General features: G+C 52.8%; 6 protein-coding genes across 6 annotated transcripts; 4 read left to right on the top strand and 2 right to left on the bottom strand.

Moving 5' to 3' along the window:
* Nucleotides 1-220: 220 nt before the first annotated feature.
* Nucleotides 221-1,025, top strand: ASPSYDRAFT_50850 (uncharacterized protein). The gene is made up of 3 exons (XM_040848166.1): nucleotides 221-582; nucleotides 636-788; nucleotides 840-1,025. The coding sequence occupies exons 1-3, from the start codon at nucleotides 462-464 to the stop codon at nucleotides 890-892; spliced, it is 327 nt and encodes a 108-aa protein (XP_040697156.1). The 5' UTR covers nucleotides 221-461; the 3' UTR covers nucleotides 893-1,025.
* A 404-nt stretch (nucleotides 1,026-1,429) lies between these two features.
* Nucleotides 1,430-2,074, top strand: ASPSYDRAFT_1163775 (uncharacterized protein). Its single transcript, XM_040840132.1, has one exon. It carries the CDS (start codon nucleotides 1,437-1,439, stop codon nucleotides 2,031-2,033), a length of 597 nt encoding a protein of 198 aa, XP_040697157.1. The 5' UTR covers nucleotides 1,430-1,436; the 3' UTR covers nucleotides 2,034-2,074.
* A 2,365-nt stretch (nucleotides 2,075-4,439) lies between these two features.
* Nucleotides 4,440-6,762, bottom strand: ASPSYDRAFT_527061 (Zn(II)2Cys6 transcription factor). The gene is made up of 5 exons (XM_040848538.1): nucleotides 6,103-6,762; nucleotides 5,739-6,055; nucleotides 5,560-5,687; nucleotides 4,804-5,509; nucleotides 4,440-4,748 (listed from the first exon to the last, which is right to left on the bottom strand). The coding sequence occupies exons 1-5, from the start codon at nucleotides 6,422-6,424 to the stop codon at nucleotides 4,680-4,682; spliced, it is 1,542 nt and encodes a 513-aa protein (XP_040697158.1). The 5' UTR covers nucleotides 6,425-6,762; the 3' UTR covers nucleotides 4,440-4,679.
* A 38-nt stretch (nucleotides 6,763-6,800) lies between these two features.
* ASPSYDRAFT_212175 (FAD-binding oxidoreductase) lies at nucleotides 6,801-8,584 on the top strand. The gene is made up of 3 exons (XM_040844029.1): nucleotides 6,801-6,902; nucleotides 6,962-7,893; nucleotides 7,939-8,584. Exons 1-3 carry the CDS (start codon nucleotides 6,819-6,821, stop codon nucleotides 8,438-8,440), a joined length of 1,518 nt encoding a protein of 505 aa, XP_040697159.1. The 5' UTR covers nucleotides 6,801-6,818; the 3' UTR covers nucleotides 8,441-8,584.
* Nucleotides 8,585-8,927: 343 nt separating this feature from the next.
* Nucleotides 8,928-9,968, top strand: ASPSYDRAFT_527102 (uncharacterized protein). Its single transcript, XM_040848541.1, has 4 exons — nucleotides 8,928-9,459; nucleotides 9,515-9,728; nucleotides 9,803-9,899; nucleotides 9,945-9,968. The coding sequence occupies exons 1-3, from the start codon at nucleotides 9,067-9,069 to the stop codon at nucleotides 9,826-9,828; spliced, it is 633 nt and encodes a 210-aa protein (XP_040697160.1). The 5' UTR covers nucleotides 8,928-9,066; the 3' UTR covers nucleotides 9,829-9,899; nucleotides 9,945-9,968.
* Nucleotides 9,969-15,996: 6,028 nt separating this feature from the next.
* On the bottom strand, nucleotides 15,997-16,398 carry ASPSYDRAFT_36298 (uncharacterized protein; the record flags this gene model as incomplete). The annotated part of the gene is made up of 1 exon (XM_040845413.1): nucleotides 15,997-16,398. The coding sequence occupies one exon, from the start codon at nucleotides 16,396-16,398 to the stop codon at nucleotides 15,997-15,999; it is 402 nt and encodes a 133-aa protein (XP_040697161.1).
* Between the last annotated feature and the right edge of the window lie 160 nt (nucleotides 16,399-16,558).

The following is a 16,558-nucleotide window of genomic DNA, read 5'->3' on the forward strand; positions in this document are numbered from 1 at the left end:
TCACTCACCCAGGGCTCTCCTTCATGTATGTAATCTCGAAAAATATGATTCTAGGCCGGGTCCCACTGTTCTGGGCCATCTATCAAACTCGGCATCGACTTCAACTAGGCGTTCACATTGTTGCCCAACGTCAATGCAGCACCAAGATCAGGGCGAAGGTGGGACTGATGTCAGAAAATAAAGCATTTATTACTGTGGTTATGCGCGCCAGTCTCACCAGGATGAGTGAACATCCAGGGCTTAGGCCTTCGCATGCCACCTTCCCTGTCAACATGGAGGACGGTCAAGGTACCTCAAGACTTATATCAATGCCTACCCCAGCTCGGACAGTCTTAGTTGCCACGCTTTGTACCAGGTTCACTCTGCCCAAACATAATCCAATTTCGTCAACTTGTCGTTGATTATCACCTTCTACTGTTCACTATTGCCGAGTTATACAATTGCCCCACTGACTTGCCAGTATGGGCTGGTCCATAGAAGACATTGTCTCATTTATCACCATGTGCATATCAATACCGACATTCATGCTGGCGCTGTGGGCGATATTAAAATGCTGCAAGCGATCTCGCCACCGAAGACAGGGTTCGGTTCTCAGCCATATTTTAGGGTTGCCCTGCTGATGTTCATCACTGTAGAGATGTCAAGTCGATCCGAATCACCAACGGCCATAGATATGCCACTAAATCAAATCAGCCATAAAGCATTTCCGTCATTGCCGTCTTTGGCCATTGGTGATCCTGGAGTTCTTGAGGCGGGATGGGTCCAGTTCAACCAGATTACCACGAGCAGTGAGTCCGACTGCCCATGTTTACGTGTAGTTCAGAAGCTGATCAGAGAAGCAATGTCTCGCTCAGGAACTTTCCGTGTTGACCAGCGTATTCGCGAGGATTGAGGTCTTTGCTGCTCTGAGCTTATAGAGCCAGGCCACTCATGATACCCATTGCGCAGGTGGCATGTCTACTTTGTAACTTTAAGCCTATTTAGATGGAAATGATGCAATCGTCATTTTAAAATTTAATATTCTGGTCCGGCATTGGTCTTCGCACCATCACCATCACTGTCTTTCATTTCTCACCTTCTCATCTAACAAATCCATCTCTCTCGACCGTCCACATCAGCAAGATGGCAAAGCGAAAGAGAATCTCGACTCAAAACAGAAAAAGGGCTCGCCCAAAGTGCACAGCCCAACCGCAGGACCCTCTAGTCCAGGAGGAATCGCCCTTCTTCCGCCTCCCTGCAGAAGTACGACTCATAATCTACAAAGAGATCTTCATCGCACCGACAACGATCCATCTGTCCTGGGTGGACGGACGCTACTGCAGATTCCGCAGCTTTCTATGTAAACTCCCCGAGGAAGAGCAGTACGAGAAGACTCGCTGCGGCGACCTCTGCGACAAGTGTAGAGCGGATCACTACGAGTGCCATCCTCGTCAACCATGGCCCAACACCAGCGCCGTCAGGCGCCGCGCGAACAGGCCGTCAAGGCGGACGAGGGTGATGAGTACGCTGAGAAGTTGCAAGCGGGTGTGCGTATCCAACCGATCCCTTCCAATCCCATAAATAAAACTAATTATGGAGTATACAGGTACTACGAAACAATCGACATGCTTTACCAGCAGAACAGCTTCTACATCGAGCACCCGTACACCCTCACCGAGCTTTGCAAGTATATGCCCNAAGAGCGCCTGAGTTCCTTCCGAACGCTTTCCCTCGAATTCGCGATAGCACGGTTTCAACCCCTGCCTCTGCCTGAACGGAGAGATATTGTCAGGGCTCTGAAGATGCTCGACGGGCTGGAATGCCTTTGTCTGATCATGCGATTACCCTGCGATGTAGTGACGCAGATGAGACCCTTGGAAAGGTTGATTAAGAGGGCTACGGCGCGGGGGTGCTTTGCGGTTGCTCCTAGGCTGCTGTGGGCTCCTATTTTGGGAGTAATGGGCAAGAGGGAGAAGAGTGTCAAGGAATGTCCACTGCATGGTATACATCTCAGTGATCCGAAGGCCATCGAGCTTGGGAACTTTGGTGAGTAGCGGGATACATGGTGTGGATATTGGGTGCTACTCCGGTGATATCGATTGCTAGAAGTGGATTGGAGTATGATACTCATTATTATTCAAGGCATTTAGTTCTCTTTAATTGTTTGATGGTCTTCAAGCTATATACATGCTAATCTTCTTTCCTCCGTACAAACAGCCCTTTACTGGCCATAGGCTTCCCCTTCACTACGCTACTCCAACAAATAACAGGCCTCCCCCTGGCCCGTCGCTCATCAACCTTGCGCCAGTAATACTGTCTCAGCAACTTCTCAATCCTCCTATACACCAGATATTCCTCCCAATGAGCACGCGCAATTCCATTCATAACGTGTTCCTCAAGCACGGTAAACTTAACATTATCCCCTTTAGCATCAATAGCCGCTAGCAGCGCAGCAACATACTGGTATTTGGGCCAGGGTATGTCGTAAACCACATACATCATCGGACACCTAATTCCGTCGCTGGGATCTCGCCGCGAGACGTACGTTAATGGGTCTGCGCCGCGGCCTGTTAGGATCGACACCGCGTTGGAGTCGTACCCCTGCGGCTGGAATATGGTTGCCAGGTGCAGTGGCGTCTTTCCGTCTTCGTCTGCGGCATCGATATCCATTCCCTGGGCGAGTAGGAGATCGACTGTTTCTGCGGCGGCGGCGTGGTCTTCCCTGTTTGCGGCGAGTTCGAGGATCTCAGCTTGCCATTCTGCCCGGTTGATGTTGAAGCCACGGTCTATGAGGAGGGTTAGGAGGGGTATGTTTCCGTGCGTGACGACGTCTTTCAAGACCGACTCGAGGATTTCGTCGTCGACTTCTTTGGGGGTGGGATTGAAGCCGTGTTGGAGGAGGATGTCGAGCGTGGGTTTACTGCATCGGACGAGCTGTTGCAACAGAGCTTCTGTGCTGTTGCTGCTGCTGCTTCGGGGTAGGAGACCCACCAGATGCTCTAGGTCGATCTCCGGCAGGTCTAGTATGACTTTTAGAACGGCTGGGTCATTTTTCACGAGGGCCGCTTCTACGGTGGCCTGATCGACCTCGACGCCGAGGGCTAGCAATAGCTTGAAGATAGGCAAGTCTTGCGTAGCCAGGGCAAGAAGATCGCCCTCATAATCGTCTTCCGGGTCGGCTCCAGCATCGAGCAACGCCTGGATGATGTCCACGCTGGCGTGCTCGCCGAGTAATGTAACGCTGAGCGGGAAATGAACCGAGCTGGGCTCGAGGAGCTCGCCCGGGTTGCCGCCGGGATCTGCGCCGTGGGATAGCAAAAGGCGCACGGTGTCGATGTGGCCGTTATATGCCGCCCAGGATAATGTAGTCGCCTGGGTTGCATCCGGGTGGCGCTCTCGCACGAGTGGGAAGGTAGGGCAGGGCATAGAATTCGCGTCCCATCCGATATCTATCAGCCGCTTCAGGATATCGTTTACTCCACACGCAGCGGCTATATAAGCAAGGCGGGTCTGTTCATTCTCGCTCAGGGCTTCGAGTTGACGCGTCATACGCTGCAGCACGAGCTGAACGATGGCAGAGTGATTGTGTGACGCCGCATGACGCAGCATCTTGACCGTTGCGCGAGCTCCATGATCAAGTAAACACCGGACCACCTCTAGATGGTTCTGAGAAGCAGCTGCCCAAAGAGGCTGCGAGTACTTTCGATTCTTAAAGTTCGGGCTCGCGCGGCTTTCAAGTAAGAACCTGACAATGTCGATATGTCCATGGTAGGCGGCCTCAAAGAGCGGCGTCTGGCCGTTCATGTCGAGAACATTGACCCGTGCACCAGCATCAACAAGCATCTTCACCATTGCAAGGTGTCCGTGATGCGCAGCCGCGCACAGAGGCGGGATGTTTATAGGGGTCTTAACAGGGTAAAACATAAACATTCGTTTGCGGTACCGATGCCCAGGCAGAATCGATTTGTGTGAGCACTTCTCTGCAGTCGGCCGCATGCTGTGGACAATCTCGCCGGGTGATGGATAGCTATCTAGGTCAAGGACTGGCGAGTTCACATCTACTCCTGCGTCGAGGAGGACTCGCACTATCTCTTTATCGCCGGATATGGTAGCCAGAGCGAGGGTGGCAGATGTGGGTTTGGCTCCGGCCTGTATAGCGTGTCGAATTGCCAGTTCATTTCCATGCTTGGCTGCCAATTCTATGCAGGCCGCATCCCCGAAGTGGAGGTTGTGTGTGTATAGAACGCCGTTTAAGAGGTTGTAAAGGTGGCGAGTGGTCCTTGACAAGGCACTCAGTTCGCTCTCGTAGTCGAGGAATCCGACGATGCACAGGATTAATTCCGGTGGGAGAGTGAGCAGGGACATTCCTTTTCCAGTTGGGGCTGTGGTCTGAATAAGAAACAGTCCAGAGAGCGTTTCGAGAGTCAACACAGCATATCTGTCATATTTATATCCGATCCATCGTGGGGGCCATTCAGCTTTGTCAGCACGCAGCAGCTGCAATCTACACAAGCAGGACCAGGAGAGTTGAGATTACATGATGGTTATATAAAATGAAACTGATGCTTGACGTCTCTGACGTTTCTGACGGTGCTTGGCCTCTTGCTCTGCCGACTGTCAAAAATATCTACGCTCAAAATACGTGAATAGAGTCAATACAGCTGAATGCTACAACAGAGATAAAGCCATAAAACAATCATTTACAGTACCATCAGAACCTCCCGATCTACACCAACAGCATCCCAGTCTATAATCACCTTTTTTTCCATCTTCAGCTTCAGTCAGCTTCAGTTAGGTTGACTCCCGCAACCCATGCCGACTCACAGTCCACTGCATAGCAAGCGCATACGGCTGATCAAAACACCCATCCCAGTCCGAGCGCCCACTCGCCCAGAACCGCTCGAGGAGGTCCCTCGCCAACCGGGGCACATACGAGCCCTGCGCGCGAGACAGCGGGCCGAGACTCTCGCTGACGAAGGCGCGCATGCCTGGACCGTCATGTACGGCGTCGACGCCGAGCACGACGAGGGCCCAGAGGACGGAGGTGCCGAAGCGGGCGGTGGGGAGGGACTGTGAGAGGAGGGTGTGGAGGGTTTGACGGGCGGTGGCCTTTGAGGCCTGTAGGGATGGACAGTTACTGGATGGGAGGATTTCGACGCTCTGGAGAGATGAGATGCAGTAGATTGTGACGGCGGCTTGGATGGTTTGGGCGAGCAGGATCCAGTCTGGCCTGGACTTTGGGGGGCGGCATTCGGCGAATGTTGTTGGGTTGAAGGATTGGATTGTGGTTAGGACTTCGACGGCTTCGGAGATGAGGTCTGAGGTTGGTGGGAGGATTGGGCGGAGGGCTGCGGCGCGGGCGCGCAGGTGGTTGATCTTGACGGTGGCTGTGAAGAGGGGGATGGGGAAGGGGTAGAAGGTGTAGGGCTTGTCGCCGTAGTCGTCTAGGATGGCGTCGAGCTCGGCGAGGAGCGTGGTGCTCATTGTGAGGTTGTCGGCGGGCGAGGATGTGTCGCCGAGGACAGCGACGCTGCACAGTTAGGGCTGTATAGACAGTATGAAGAGGTACAGGGGACATACTATGCGTAGCAAAGGAGGAGAGGCTCGACGCCAGGGCCAGCCATGGCCCGCAAACCACCACGGAGGGCAATGAGCTGCTGGATCCCTTGCAAGTGGAATCGCCAGTGCAGTGATATCCCCTGATGGGCCTGTACTGGTCAGGACGACAGAGTGTGGTGTTTCAGTGTCATGGGGCATACATCAGCCAGCAGCAGGGACAGTATCCCCGCCATCAGGAAATTGATACTCTTCTTTCGAGACTTTTCATTGGCCATGGCCGCATTCAGCGAGCGCAGAACTAAACCCCGGAAGTGATAATAAGTGGGCGCCAGAGACTGGGCATAGTATGGATCCTTGACGCTGTGGATGCGGTGATTCAACGTCATGCAGACAATTTCTAGGCGCAGATAGTCCGGCCGAGCAACCCCAGCGTGGATATGGGCCGGCTGGATCTTGTAAACGCCCGGATGATTACCGACGATGTTGCCTGCCAGAAAGGGGTACATTGCAGAGTTATCTGCGCCGGTCAGTAAAGTCCTGATTCTTGGATACACAGCAACTTGCAGTAGTCGATCGCATCAAAGATGGCGTCCGCATTAACCTTGAAGCAATGCCGCGGGATGATCAGGAAATCAGGATTCTTCGCCCGGTCGTTTATAGTAATCACCGGCTGCTGGTTGCCATGACCGCTGTCTTTCGTCTTACGAGCCCGTGTCCGCGACTTGACTTTTCCCGGCGCAAGCCAGTTAAGCCTCAAGGGCTCCTTCTCACCGTAGCCAGGACATGGCGTCCCGCTCTTGATACATCGCTTGCACTCGGGCTGAGTGAAATCGCAGACCAGCGACCGGCGGAGGCATTCCCAGCAGTGGCGCTTGCGTTGCTCCATGGCGATCTCAGTCCCAACTGTCCCAACTCTGTCGAGTGCTCCACGGCGTGTCTGGGCGGGTTCTCGGCAGTGGTGATTGTGGTAGGCAGATTAATTAAACAAGTCTGGGCGTTTTGATAAACCCCTCCAGGTACAGCCAGGACGGAGCTGAGCACCGGGCCCGAGGCCTCCGTGGCCCCCAATCGTTCAGCTGCGGCTGACTCGATTACAGGATGGTGGAGGGTAAAGCTCCACTGATCGGCCTGCTTGGCATTGCTTTTTTCTCAATGCGGAAGTACAAGCAGGCGGTGTTGTATACTCCGTAGAGGTATAGGGGATATAAATGGCGTTGTATCCTCCAGAGAATGTGTAGTCAATATCTTCATCTAACATCATAATATCGAGCCCAGGAAATATGGCACTCGTAGCCACCGCTCTCACAGCATTAACCAGCCTTGCCGCAGCCAACCCTTCCTGGGCTGGAACCGGCTACCCTCCTGTTCGTATCATCGCACTCCTTCCAAGATACCCCAAGTCTAACCCAAGCCTAACTCCCAGTGTGATGCCCTCATCACAGCCGGCCTAGGCAACAGAGTCGTCCTCCCATCCAACGCATCCTACGAGCCCCGGATCCAGAGCTACTGGGCCCTGAACACCAGACGACACCCGTATTGTCTCGTGCAACCACACACCACACAAGAAGCCTCAACCGCCTTGGCAGCCCTGCTTGGAACTGGTCCTGAAATCAGCAGCGGCGCAGGCGACTGGCACATTGCAATCCGCGCAGGCGGACATAACCTCGGCGACTCGAATAACATCGCCAACGGGGTTACGATCGACCTGCAGTATCTGAACAGTACGTCCTACAACGCAAAGACAAATATCGCCAGTATCGGGCCCGGTGCTAAATGGGAGGATGTTTATGCCTCGCTGCATGAATATGGTGTTGTCGCCACGGGCGGACGCGATGGCGATGTTGGTGTTGGCGGGTTCTTGCTTGGAGGCGGGTCGACGTATTACATGGCTAAGCAAGGCTTTGGCTGTGATTCCATTGTGAACTTTGAGGTTGTGCTTGCGAATGGCACGATTGTGAATGCGAATAAGGATCAGAATGCGGATCTGTGGAGGGCGTTGAAGGGTGGTGGGAGTAATTTCGGCCTTGTCACTAGATACGATATGGAGGCATTGCCAGATAGGAAGCTCGCCAGGGGCCAGAGGAGTATGAGTGCGAAGTACACCGGGCAGTTTGTGGACGCGGTTGTTGATTTCACGGATAAGCAGCAAAAGTACGATGACGATGCGCTGATTGCGATTGTGGCGCATGTTGAGGGCGAGGATATCCTGGCCACGATCGAGGTGAACATTGAGGGCGTGCAGAACAGCACTGGCTTTGACAAGTTCAGGAGGATCCCCCAGATAAAGCAGTTTGAACAGAACGTTGGCTATCTGTATGAGGCTGCTCGGAACTCGACTCTCCCCGGAGATGCATGGTATGTGCCATTTCCTCAGGTCAGACAGTTATACTGATCAGCCAGGGCCCTGCAAACAACCTTAACATTCAAGAACGACGCAAAGACGCTCAACTACGCCGCATCCGCACACAGCAGATTCGCCGCCGACGTGGAAAAGTCCATCGGAAAGAAAAGCTTCTACAGCGTCAGCTTCTTCCAGCCGCTCCCCTCCTTCTTCGCAGACATCAGCGAAAGGCGAGGTGAAAACATGTTCGCGGGTACGCTGCGAGATGGGAACGCTGTGCTTTGGACTGGCGGGCTATTCGTCAACACCAACCAGTCTGACTTTGCAGTTGCGTCGGCACGCATGCATGAGTTGGTTGCGGAGCTGGAGCAGTATTCGGAGAGTATTGGTGCGGACAATCAGCTGAGGTATCTCAATTATGCGGACTTCTCGCAGGATCCGCTGGGGAGTTACCCAGAAGAAAGTGTTGAGCATATGCACAAGGTTGCAGCCAAGTATGATCCTGAGGGTAAGTTCCAGACGAGGATTCCTGGGGGGTTCAAAATCTCTAGGGTTCATTAGTCGAGGCTGGACCGACTGGCCATTTTAGGACCAAACGAGGCTTATACCTCAGCTGTAGATGATATTGCACCGGATGCCTGTATAGTAGTAGCCACTGCTAGACTAACAATATGAAAACTAGTTGAATATACGGACTGTCGCCCTGAAATATCTATTAAAGCGGCGACCTGGTAGCGCTTTATTAATGTACTTGTATAATATCCCACGCCTGGGTTCCGCCTGATCTTCCATCACTAGAAATACCATCTCTTGCTTTTCGAGCAATACATAGAATAAGACGCTTGACACTTTCGTGAGAGATGTTCTTCTGGTCTAGCGCCCTGAGAGCTACTGCGCCACCTACCAATGCAACTAAATCCATAGCCTCAATTAGTCAATTCAGTTAATTATTCGCCCTATCTCATTCGAGAATGTCCGACAAGGATCCACAGCACGCTGGCACGCTGCAAGCAGTGTCAACCGCGGGGCTGAGTCGAGATTCAGCTCGATCCCCTCATGAGCACCGCCTGACCCTTGTGCGATATTCTTGCAAGTGTTGTCGTTCCTTTAGGTTACTACTGATATGAAAACTGTTCGCAAGAAGCCCTTCGTCTAAATCGCCTCTTCGGTGCTTGCGATGGCTCGACATGGTAAGAAACCTGCTGCTATTGGCCGATACTGGACGCGCGAACTGGTTGGTTGCTTACAGTTTGACTCCAGACGCATCTGAGACTCCAGACCTCTGGGCCGAGGCAATAGGAGAGCTGGATGAGTCCGACAGAGCGCTGATATGGGGCCATGCCTCGAATAAATTGAATGTGCTTGACGATGTTCTCGAAAGCGCCAAGGAGAAGGAGCGATTGAGCAGGCTGAAGAGGTGGACATATACGAAGAGAGACGGGACGAAAGGGGAGTTACACGATCTCTTTAACAGGGTCGTCGATAAGGTTGCGCATTTCAAGAAACTCGGTGATTCTATCGCGGCGTTGGATCCTACGCACCTGGCTGTCCCTTGGGCGGCGGTTGGGCTGGGGCTTCAGGTGGGATGGATTTGGTATTTTCATGAGATCGATGGCTGATATGATGGTGATATAGATTGCTGCTAATTACTTTGAGCACGACAGCCTTGCACAGGAAGGGCTGCAGGTGTTGGCGGTGCTTGTTCCGCGATATACCGTGTTTGAGAAGCTCTATCTGAAGGAAGACTCTCAGATCAACAAAACGCTGAGGAGCGAATTGGTTAGAATGTACGCTTGCGCTCTGACCTTTATAGCAAAGCTGAAGAAATATCATGAAAAGGGCATAGGGAGTGCGTTACAGACATAACCCTTCAATTTACTATGACTGAGGCTCATATTGACTGATATAGAGCGCCTGTTGAAGAGTGTTTGGACGCCGGCCCAGCTTAAGGAGCTGATTGACGAGGTTCAGTCGCAGCAAACAGTTGTGGACGATCTTGGACGTCTTGTCGATGCTGAGCGTATGGATAGCATTTTATAAAGTGTTCAAGACTGACTGGATGCAGGCCAACGGGATGCCGCGAGTAGGGTTCAAAGCCAGCTTGGAGATGCCCACAGCACGCAGCTTGCATTGCGAAAGGCACTCGAAGACTTTCAAGATCCAATAAAGAAAATACATGATGGCATGGTGGACCTCGTGAGGAACTTGAAAGGTACTCATACCGACCTGTTGTGAAGAGTGTAGTTGAGTTGACACGCTGCAGTTCAGGAAGAGTCGCAAATCCTCAATTGGCTTTCTGGTGTCTCATACGATAAATACCACCAGAGCCTGCGCGTGAATCGCATGAAGGGCACTGGCCTGTGGGTATTTGATCAGCCTCAGTATAAGGAGTGGAGGACGTCCGCAGAGTCGTCCATTCTGTGGCTACACGGACAACGTAGGTGCCTGCATTAAGATATCGAACATGCATATGCTAACGCTGACCAGCGGGCACCGGCAAAAGTACCTTGATGTGAGAACTGAGCCGTCTTGCTGTGTAAAGGCGATTTATTAACCATGCTTACCAGGCCCTTGATTATTGACAGCGTCCGAGCGAATCAAGCAGCCACCCAAGCAAGCCCATTGGCGTATATATACTGTTCCCGGAATGCAGCAAAGCAAGACGATGAGCCCGAGTCGCTGACGCGCAATATAATAAAGCAACTATCCCGCCTAGGACCTGGAAAGCCCCTTCGCGGGGCCGTGGTTCAGAAGTACCAGGATATGCAGGAACAGGGCTACGGGATGGAAGCGCTGGCGTTCCCTGACACTAGGAATTTGCTTATGCAGCTGGTAGAAGAGGGGACGACGCTGATCTTCGTGGACGCTGTTGACGAGTGCACCCCAGCGCAGCAGAGAGAGCTCTTTCAGATCGTGCGATGTCTGCTGGAGCCGCATGACAGGCGGGCAGTCAAGATATTGATTTCCAGCAGACCGAGCCTCGAAATAGCGACTAAAGTCAGGGCTCTCGACAATCTCTATAGAATCGACGCAGGACAGAATGAGGGAGATATTCAGAGCTTCGCCCGGCTGAAGGCAAAGGAATGCGCAGAGGACATGAAGCTGCGCACGATAAGCGTTTCCAGCAACTTTGAAGAAAGGCTAGCAGCGGCTCTCATCAACGGTGCACAAGGAATGTAAGATATCCCCAACCATTCAGTGTCAATAATATTGGGCTGATGAAACCAGGTTTCACTGGATCAAGCTGCAAGCGGACCTATTGAACGACCCGACGCAAACGACGTTCGAAGAGGATGCCCTGCGACGAGTCCGAGAGGCTCCAGACGAATTATCAGGAGTTTACTCTGGCATATACAATAGGATACAGCAAGGAGGCAGGAAGATGCGCGAGACCGCAGTCACAATGATCCACTGGCTGCTGTGCACCGCAGCGCCTTTGGGTCGTGGAGAGCTGCGAGTCGCTCTGTCCAAGCACATTAACTCTGATATATCAGAGGAAATCATCCTCCAGAGCTGTATCAACCTTGTCATGGTTGACGAGGGCCTGAACACGTTCAGATTCATCCACACCTCAGTCAAGGACTTCTTCGAAGACAAGGCAGAGTTCAGTATACATAGCAGAAATGCCACGGCAGCCGATGTTTGCCTGCGCGAAATCACCCAGGCAGTCACAATGCCCCCATCTTTGTCTCTAAACCGCGAGTCCCTTTACTGCTATTCAATCCTGTACTGGGTATCTCACGTCGAGAAAGCCGGCCCTGATCGTCCCACCATAACCATCGAAGGCGCAATACGAGATCTATGCCTTGCCGACGATGGCATGCAACCGTGGTTTACTCACTGGCTCGAAAATCTCAAGCTTGCTTGTGATATCCTGGACTGGAACGATCCCTTCAAAGACAAAGTTCTGCAGGCCCTCAGTTCACCCGAGACATCCTTTTTTGCGGGCTGTGCGTTTGGCATCGTCGAGGTTGTTGCGCGATACCGCCAGATAGAGCCAGCGCTTTTCAGGGCCGAGAATGCAATGGGAGCAACGGGACTGCATCTGGCATGTCAATATGGCCATCTTGCAGTTGCAACGGAGCTACTGCATGGGCGGGCTGACGTTGATGCAAAGGATAAATATGAAGAGACGGCGCTGATACGCGCATCCTGCGCTGGTCATGATGATATTGTAGAGTTCCTACTCAGCCAAGGAGCCAATGCAAAGATTCAAGGCAGGCGATTTGGAACGGCTCTCCAGGCAGCAGCCCTACATGGCCACCTGGGTATTGTTCGGCGGCTCATCAGGAGCGGTGTTGATATTGAGGCTGAAGGTGGTCAGTTTGGAACTGCCCTCCAGGCTGCATCGCTCCGGGGCCACTTGCAGGTAGCCAAAGAGCTTCTGGCTTCAGGCGCCGACATTAATGCCCCTGGAGGTGCCTACGAAACAATATACGAGACGGCACCCACTGAGGCCATTGCTGAAGGAGTAGGGAAAGCCGTGAAATACATCTTGGACACACAGGAGGCGAATTCCAATAGGTTCATCTCAAACGAGAGGAGGAATGAAGACACTGTACAGCTGTCCTTGGATAGAACACTCGATATGAATCTCAAAAAGTCTGGCTTCGGCCCAGCTATCCATGCTGCCTCCCGCGCAGGGCATGAGGACGTTGTAGACGAGCTGATAGCGTCGAGGGCACTGGATGTGAACAGCGAAGGTGGTCGATACGGCAGCTGCCTGCAAGCAGCTGCAGTGTCTGGGAGTGTTTCCATTGCAGCTTCGTTACTTAAGGCTGGCGCCGATGTGAATAGCCAGAATGGGACCTATGGGACGCCGCTCGCTGCGGCATGTCGTCGGTCCCATTACAGTCTTGTGGAATTCTTAGTTCGTAACGGGGCTGGGGTCAACATTCAAGCTGGGGTTTATGGTACGCCACTTCAGGCGGCCGCTCGCTCGGGCAACTGTGATATTGTGAGGTTACTTTTGGATAATGATGCCGACCCAAACCTGGTGGCAGGCTTGTATGCTACGCCTCTACAGGCTGCAGCGCGCGATGGCTTCTTGGAAATCATCAAGCTATGCCTGGACAGAAGGGCAGACCCAAATATCGAAGGCGGTTCTTTCGGCACTGCGCTGCAGGCCGCAGCTGGTGCTGGCCATCTGGATGCAGTGAAAATGTTTCTCGGAAAAGGGGCCAATATTGGAGCTGCATTGCACGTCGCCTGCCTTGGAGGGCATCGTGATATGGTCGAGTTGCTTCTCGAGCATGGTGCTAATATAGATACTGATGCCAGGGGTTTCCGTACTCCAATCGAGGCGGCTGCAGCAGGGAATCACCTCGACCTGCTATCTTTCCTCGTTCAGAAAAGTGAAGGTCTCGAATATCCAATCCAGGCTTTGAATGCTGCCCTCGAGCGAGCTGCAGAGAGTGGAGATGAACCATTGACCAGAGCGTTGTTGGAGCGTGGCGCAGACCAGCAGAACGGAATGGGATGGGGGTTATCGGATCTTTCCAACATGCTTAGTGGTACCAAGGACAAGGAAAGTGACCACGCTCTATTCCAGTGTCCCCTAGAGCGTGCTGCGAGGAATGGACATGAAGCTGTATTCCAGCTGCTACTGAGGAGACTCAATCGGTCGACGTCCTACTGTGAAATACCAGCTGCATTAAACTCTGCAGCTGAATCCGGACATATCAACATCGTTGAACTGCTTCTAAGTGACGAAATCAGTCGGCAATCCCAGAGTCAAGCCCTAACTGCCGCCGTCAGAGGCGGCCACGACAACATCGTCCGGACTCTGGTGGAGCGTGATGCTGTGATAACCCCTGAAACAATCATAACGGCTTGCACAAAGCGCAATACAGAGCTCTTGAATTTTCTGTTGACGGCATCAAAGAGCTACTTGAGTCCGAAAATGACTGCGCCAGGTCTATTGCGTACGGCAATGCAAGGAAATTGTGACATCGTAAAGATGTTACTGCAGTATGGCACAGATATAAATGCGTTTGCTTATTCTTCTGACTTTGGGCCGTATATCTCGTACGGCTCTCTGGAGCCTGACAGGCCTGACAGGTCTGACAACAGCTCTGAGATCAACCAAGAGCAAAACAACTCTGATGCCTCTCCTGAGCCATCAAACACTGGGGAATTCGAGTACGAAGGCGTCAAGGATCAATATCCAAACGATGATACCGGTAATCGGAAGGCCGATAGCGAGTCAGTCGACAATCGAGGCGCCGGGGGCTCGGAGACTCCGGATAAATCCTCCATTGACTCCATGGAACTCTTGCAGAATTGTGAATTCGACCCATTCGATCCACATTTCGGGATTACTGCACTGCATGGTGCAGTATTTGCAGGGCACGAAGCAGTTATCGAAATTCTCCTCGAGCATAACGCCAGTCTGGCAATGAAGGGGCCACTAGCGCCATCTGTATTGCAGGTAGCGTCGCTATTTGGCCGGGTCAGCATCATCAAGAAACTGGTAAATATGGGAGCCGACGTTAATCAGGTATCTGGCAGATACGGCACTGCACTTCAAGGTGCTGCATTTGCAGGCTCCAAGGAGGTTGTACGGGTTTTGTTAGACAATGGCGCCGACGTCAACCAGGAGAGTGGCAAGTTTGGGACCGCGCTACAGGCAGCGGCGTCACAGCGTCATGAAGCAGTTGTCCAGCAGCTTCTGGACGCCGGAGCAGATGTCCAGAGAGAAGGTGGACCGCCCCGGATTGATGCAAGGGAGCGAGAAAGGTGGACAGGGTTCTGGCTGGCGAAGAACACGCGTACTCTGTTCGAAAGAAACCCATCGCGCTGGCAGAATGGGCTGTTTGGAACGTCATTACAAGCAGCAGCCCACGCTGGCAGTGTCGAGATTGTGCGCTTGTTGCTGGATCGCGGTGCAGATATTGGCGTCACTGACGAATACGGCCAGACGCCACTGCACCATGCGGCATGCCAGGGCCACGAGGCGGTAGTAGCTCTACTTCTTCGTAGAGGGGCCGATCCAAATAGCGAAGACCTGGATGGACGCAACTCCATCATCATGGCTGCCAGTAATGGATGGAAGTCGGTGCTGACGCGGCTTGGTGGAGCGGGTGCCAGCCCTATATCAACGAACAGATCATGCGCTCCAGCCTTGCATTTTGCCGCATCCAACGGCCATGTGACAGTACTAGAGCAGCTACTTGCAAAGGGCTATGATATTGACCTGAAAAACAGGCAAGGCGAGACTGCATTGATGGTGGCAGCAGGAAAGGGGCGGACGTCCGCGGTGCGCTTTCTGCTCGACAAGGGCAGCGACGTTACCCGAAAAGACGACAGCGGATATACTACCATCAGGAGGGCAGTATCCAATGGTCATAGCGCGGTTGTTAGGCTTCTCCTCGCGCGAGGGGTGAACCCAAATGAAACGGACGACGACGGTCTATGTCTGCTCCATATTGCGACATCTGACACCCCTAAACAAAGATTCCCCAGACCAGGAAGCGAGGAGCTCCAGGTTCTGTACGCCCTTGCAAACCACCCAGGTATTGAACGTGAACTGCGCGACGACGAAGGCGCAACTGCCTTGCATCGCGCGGCTGGTATGTGGAACCCATGGATGATGGCAATCCTGGTTGACAGCGGCGCCGATATCGAAGCGCGAGATGCACAGGGCCTGACTCCTCTACATTATTGCGTATACAGTCCGCGGAGAATTCCTCCGACACCTCTTGCGGCACTTCAATATCTGGTCAGCAAAGGGGCAAATATAAATGCAGAATCCATATATGGTGAAAACGTCCGCATGCTAGCGCGCCGATGCCTTCGTTATAGTCGTGCAGATGAGGAGACGGACAAATATCTTGCTAGCCTGGGACTTCCATGCCCTCCGGAGGAGACTGATATCTTAGAAGATGAACAAAGCCTCTTCGGTGCCTCGCAACCTGGGATCCCGCGGCGGTTTAGCGACACTGCCATGATATTGAGAGGTGCCGCAGCATTACAGAGCGCAGCGATGATCAATCTCAAGACGATGCTGAACTGAGCAGTAGGGGCAAAGACATTGACAGATTACATGATATTAAAAATAGACTGAACAGTCGGAGAATATACACCATTACTTAAATTGCATCGGCTGAGACATAGACCTACGCACGATTATCCTCAACATGTATAACCTTCAGCTCATTGCCATCAGCATCCCGATTCGATCTCCCAAGTAACCCAACCTGCAAGTCCCCTGATCCTGCCCGTTCCGCATCCTCAGGCAAGATATAATTCAGCACATCAGGATGCTGCCCGGCCACAATCCAGCCAGAGACAGGTTCACCATCCAGCTCCATACACTGGAAGTCAGCAGACGGGGTCGCAACATGGACAGGGCCCCATTTCGATAGGAACTCTGTTGCTTGTGCGGCCAGGTCGCCGGTGGGCTCCATCAGGATAACGCAGGTCCCGTGCTCGAATAGGACCCAGCTTTTTTTATCATTCTGTAGGATATCTCGCCAGATGGCGGCTAGGTCTTCTGGTTTGGACGCTACCGAGGGCATTGTGAATGCTCTGACTGTGATATGTTAATTGATGCCGGGCGAAAGTGCTGTAGTACTCACTGCGTTTGGTACTTGTGGTTTGAAGCTTCGATGCTGTTCCTATATCATGCTGCAGCCCTGGGGGTAAGAAGATGAAAAAGGGGAAGGAAATACGAAATAC

Source organism: Aspergillus sydowii, assembly GCF_001890705.1.
Source record: "Aspergillus sydowii CBS 593.65 unplaced genomic scaffold ASPSYscaffold_16, whole genome shotgun sequence".
NCBI classification, from domain to species: Eukaryota; Fungi; Ascomycota; class Eurotiomycetes; order Eurotiales; family Aspergillaceae; genus Aspergillus; species Aspergillus sydowii.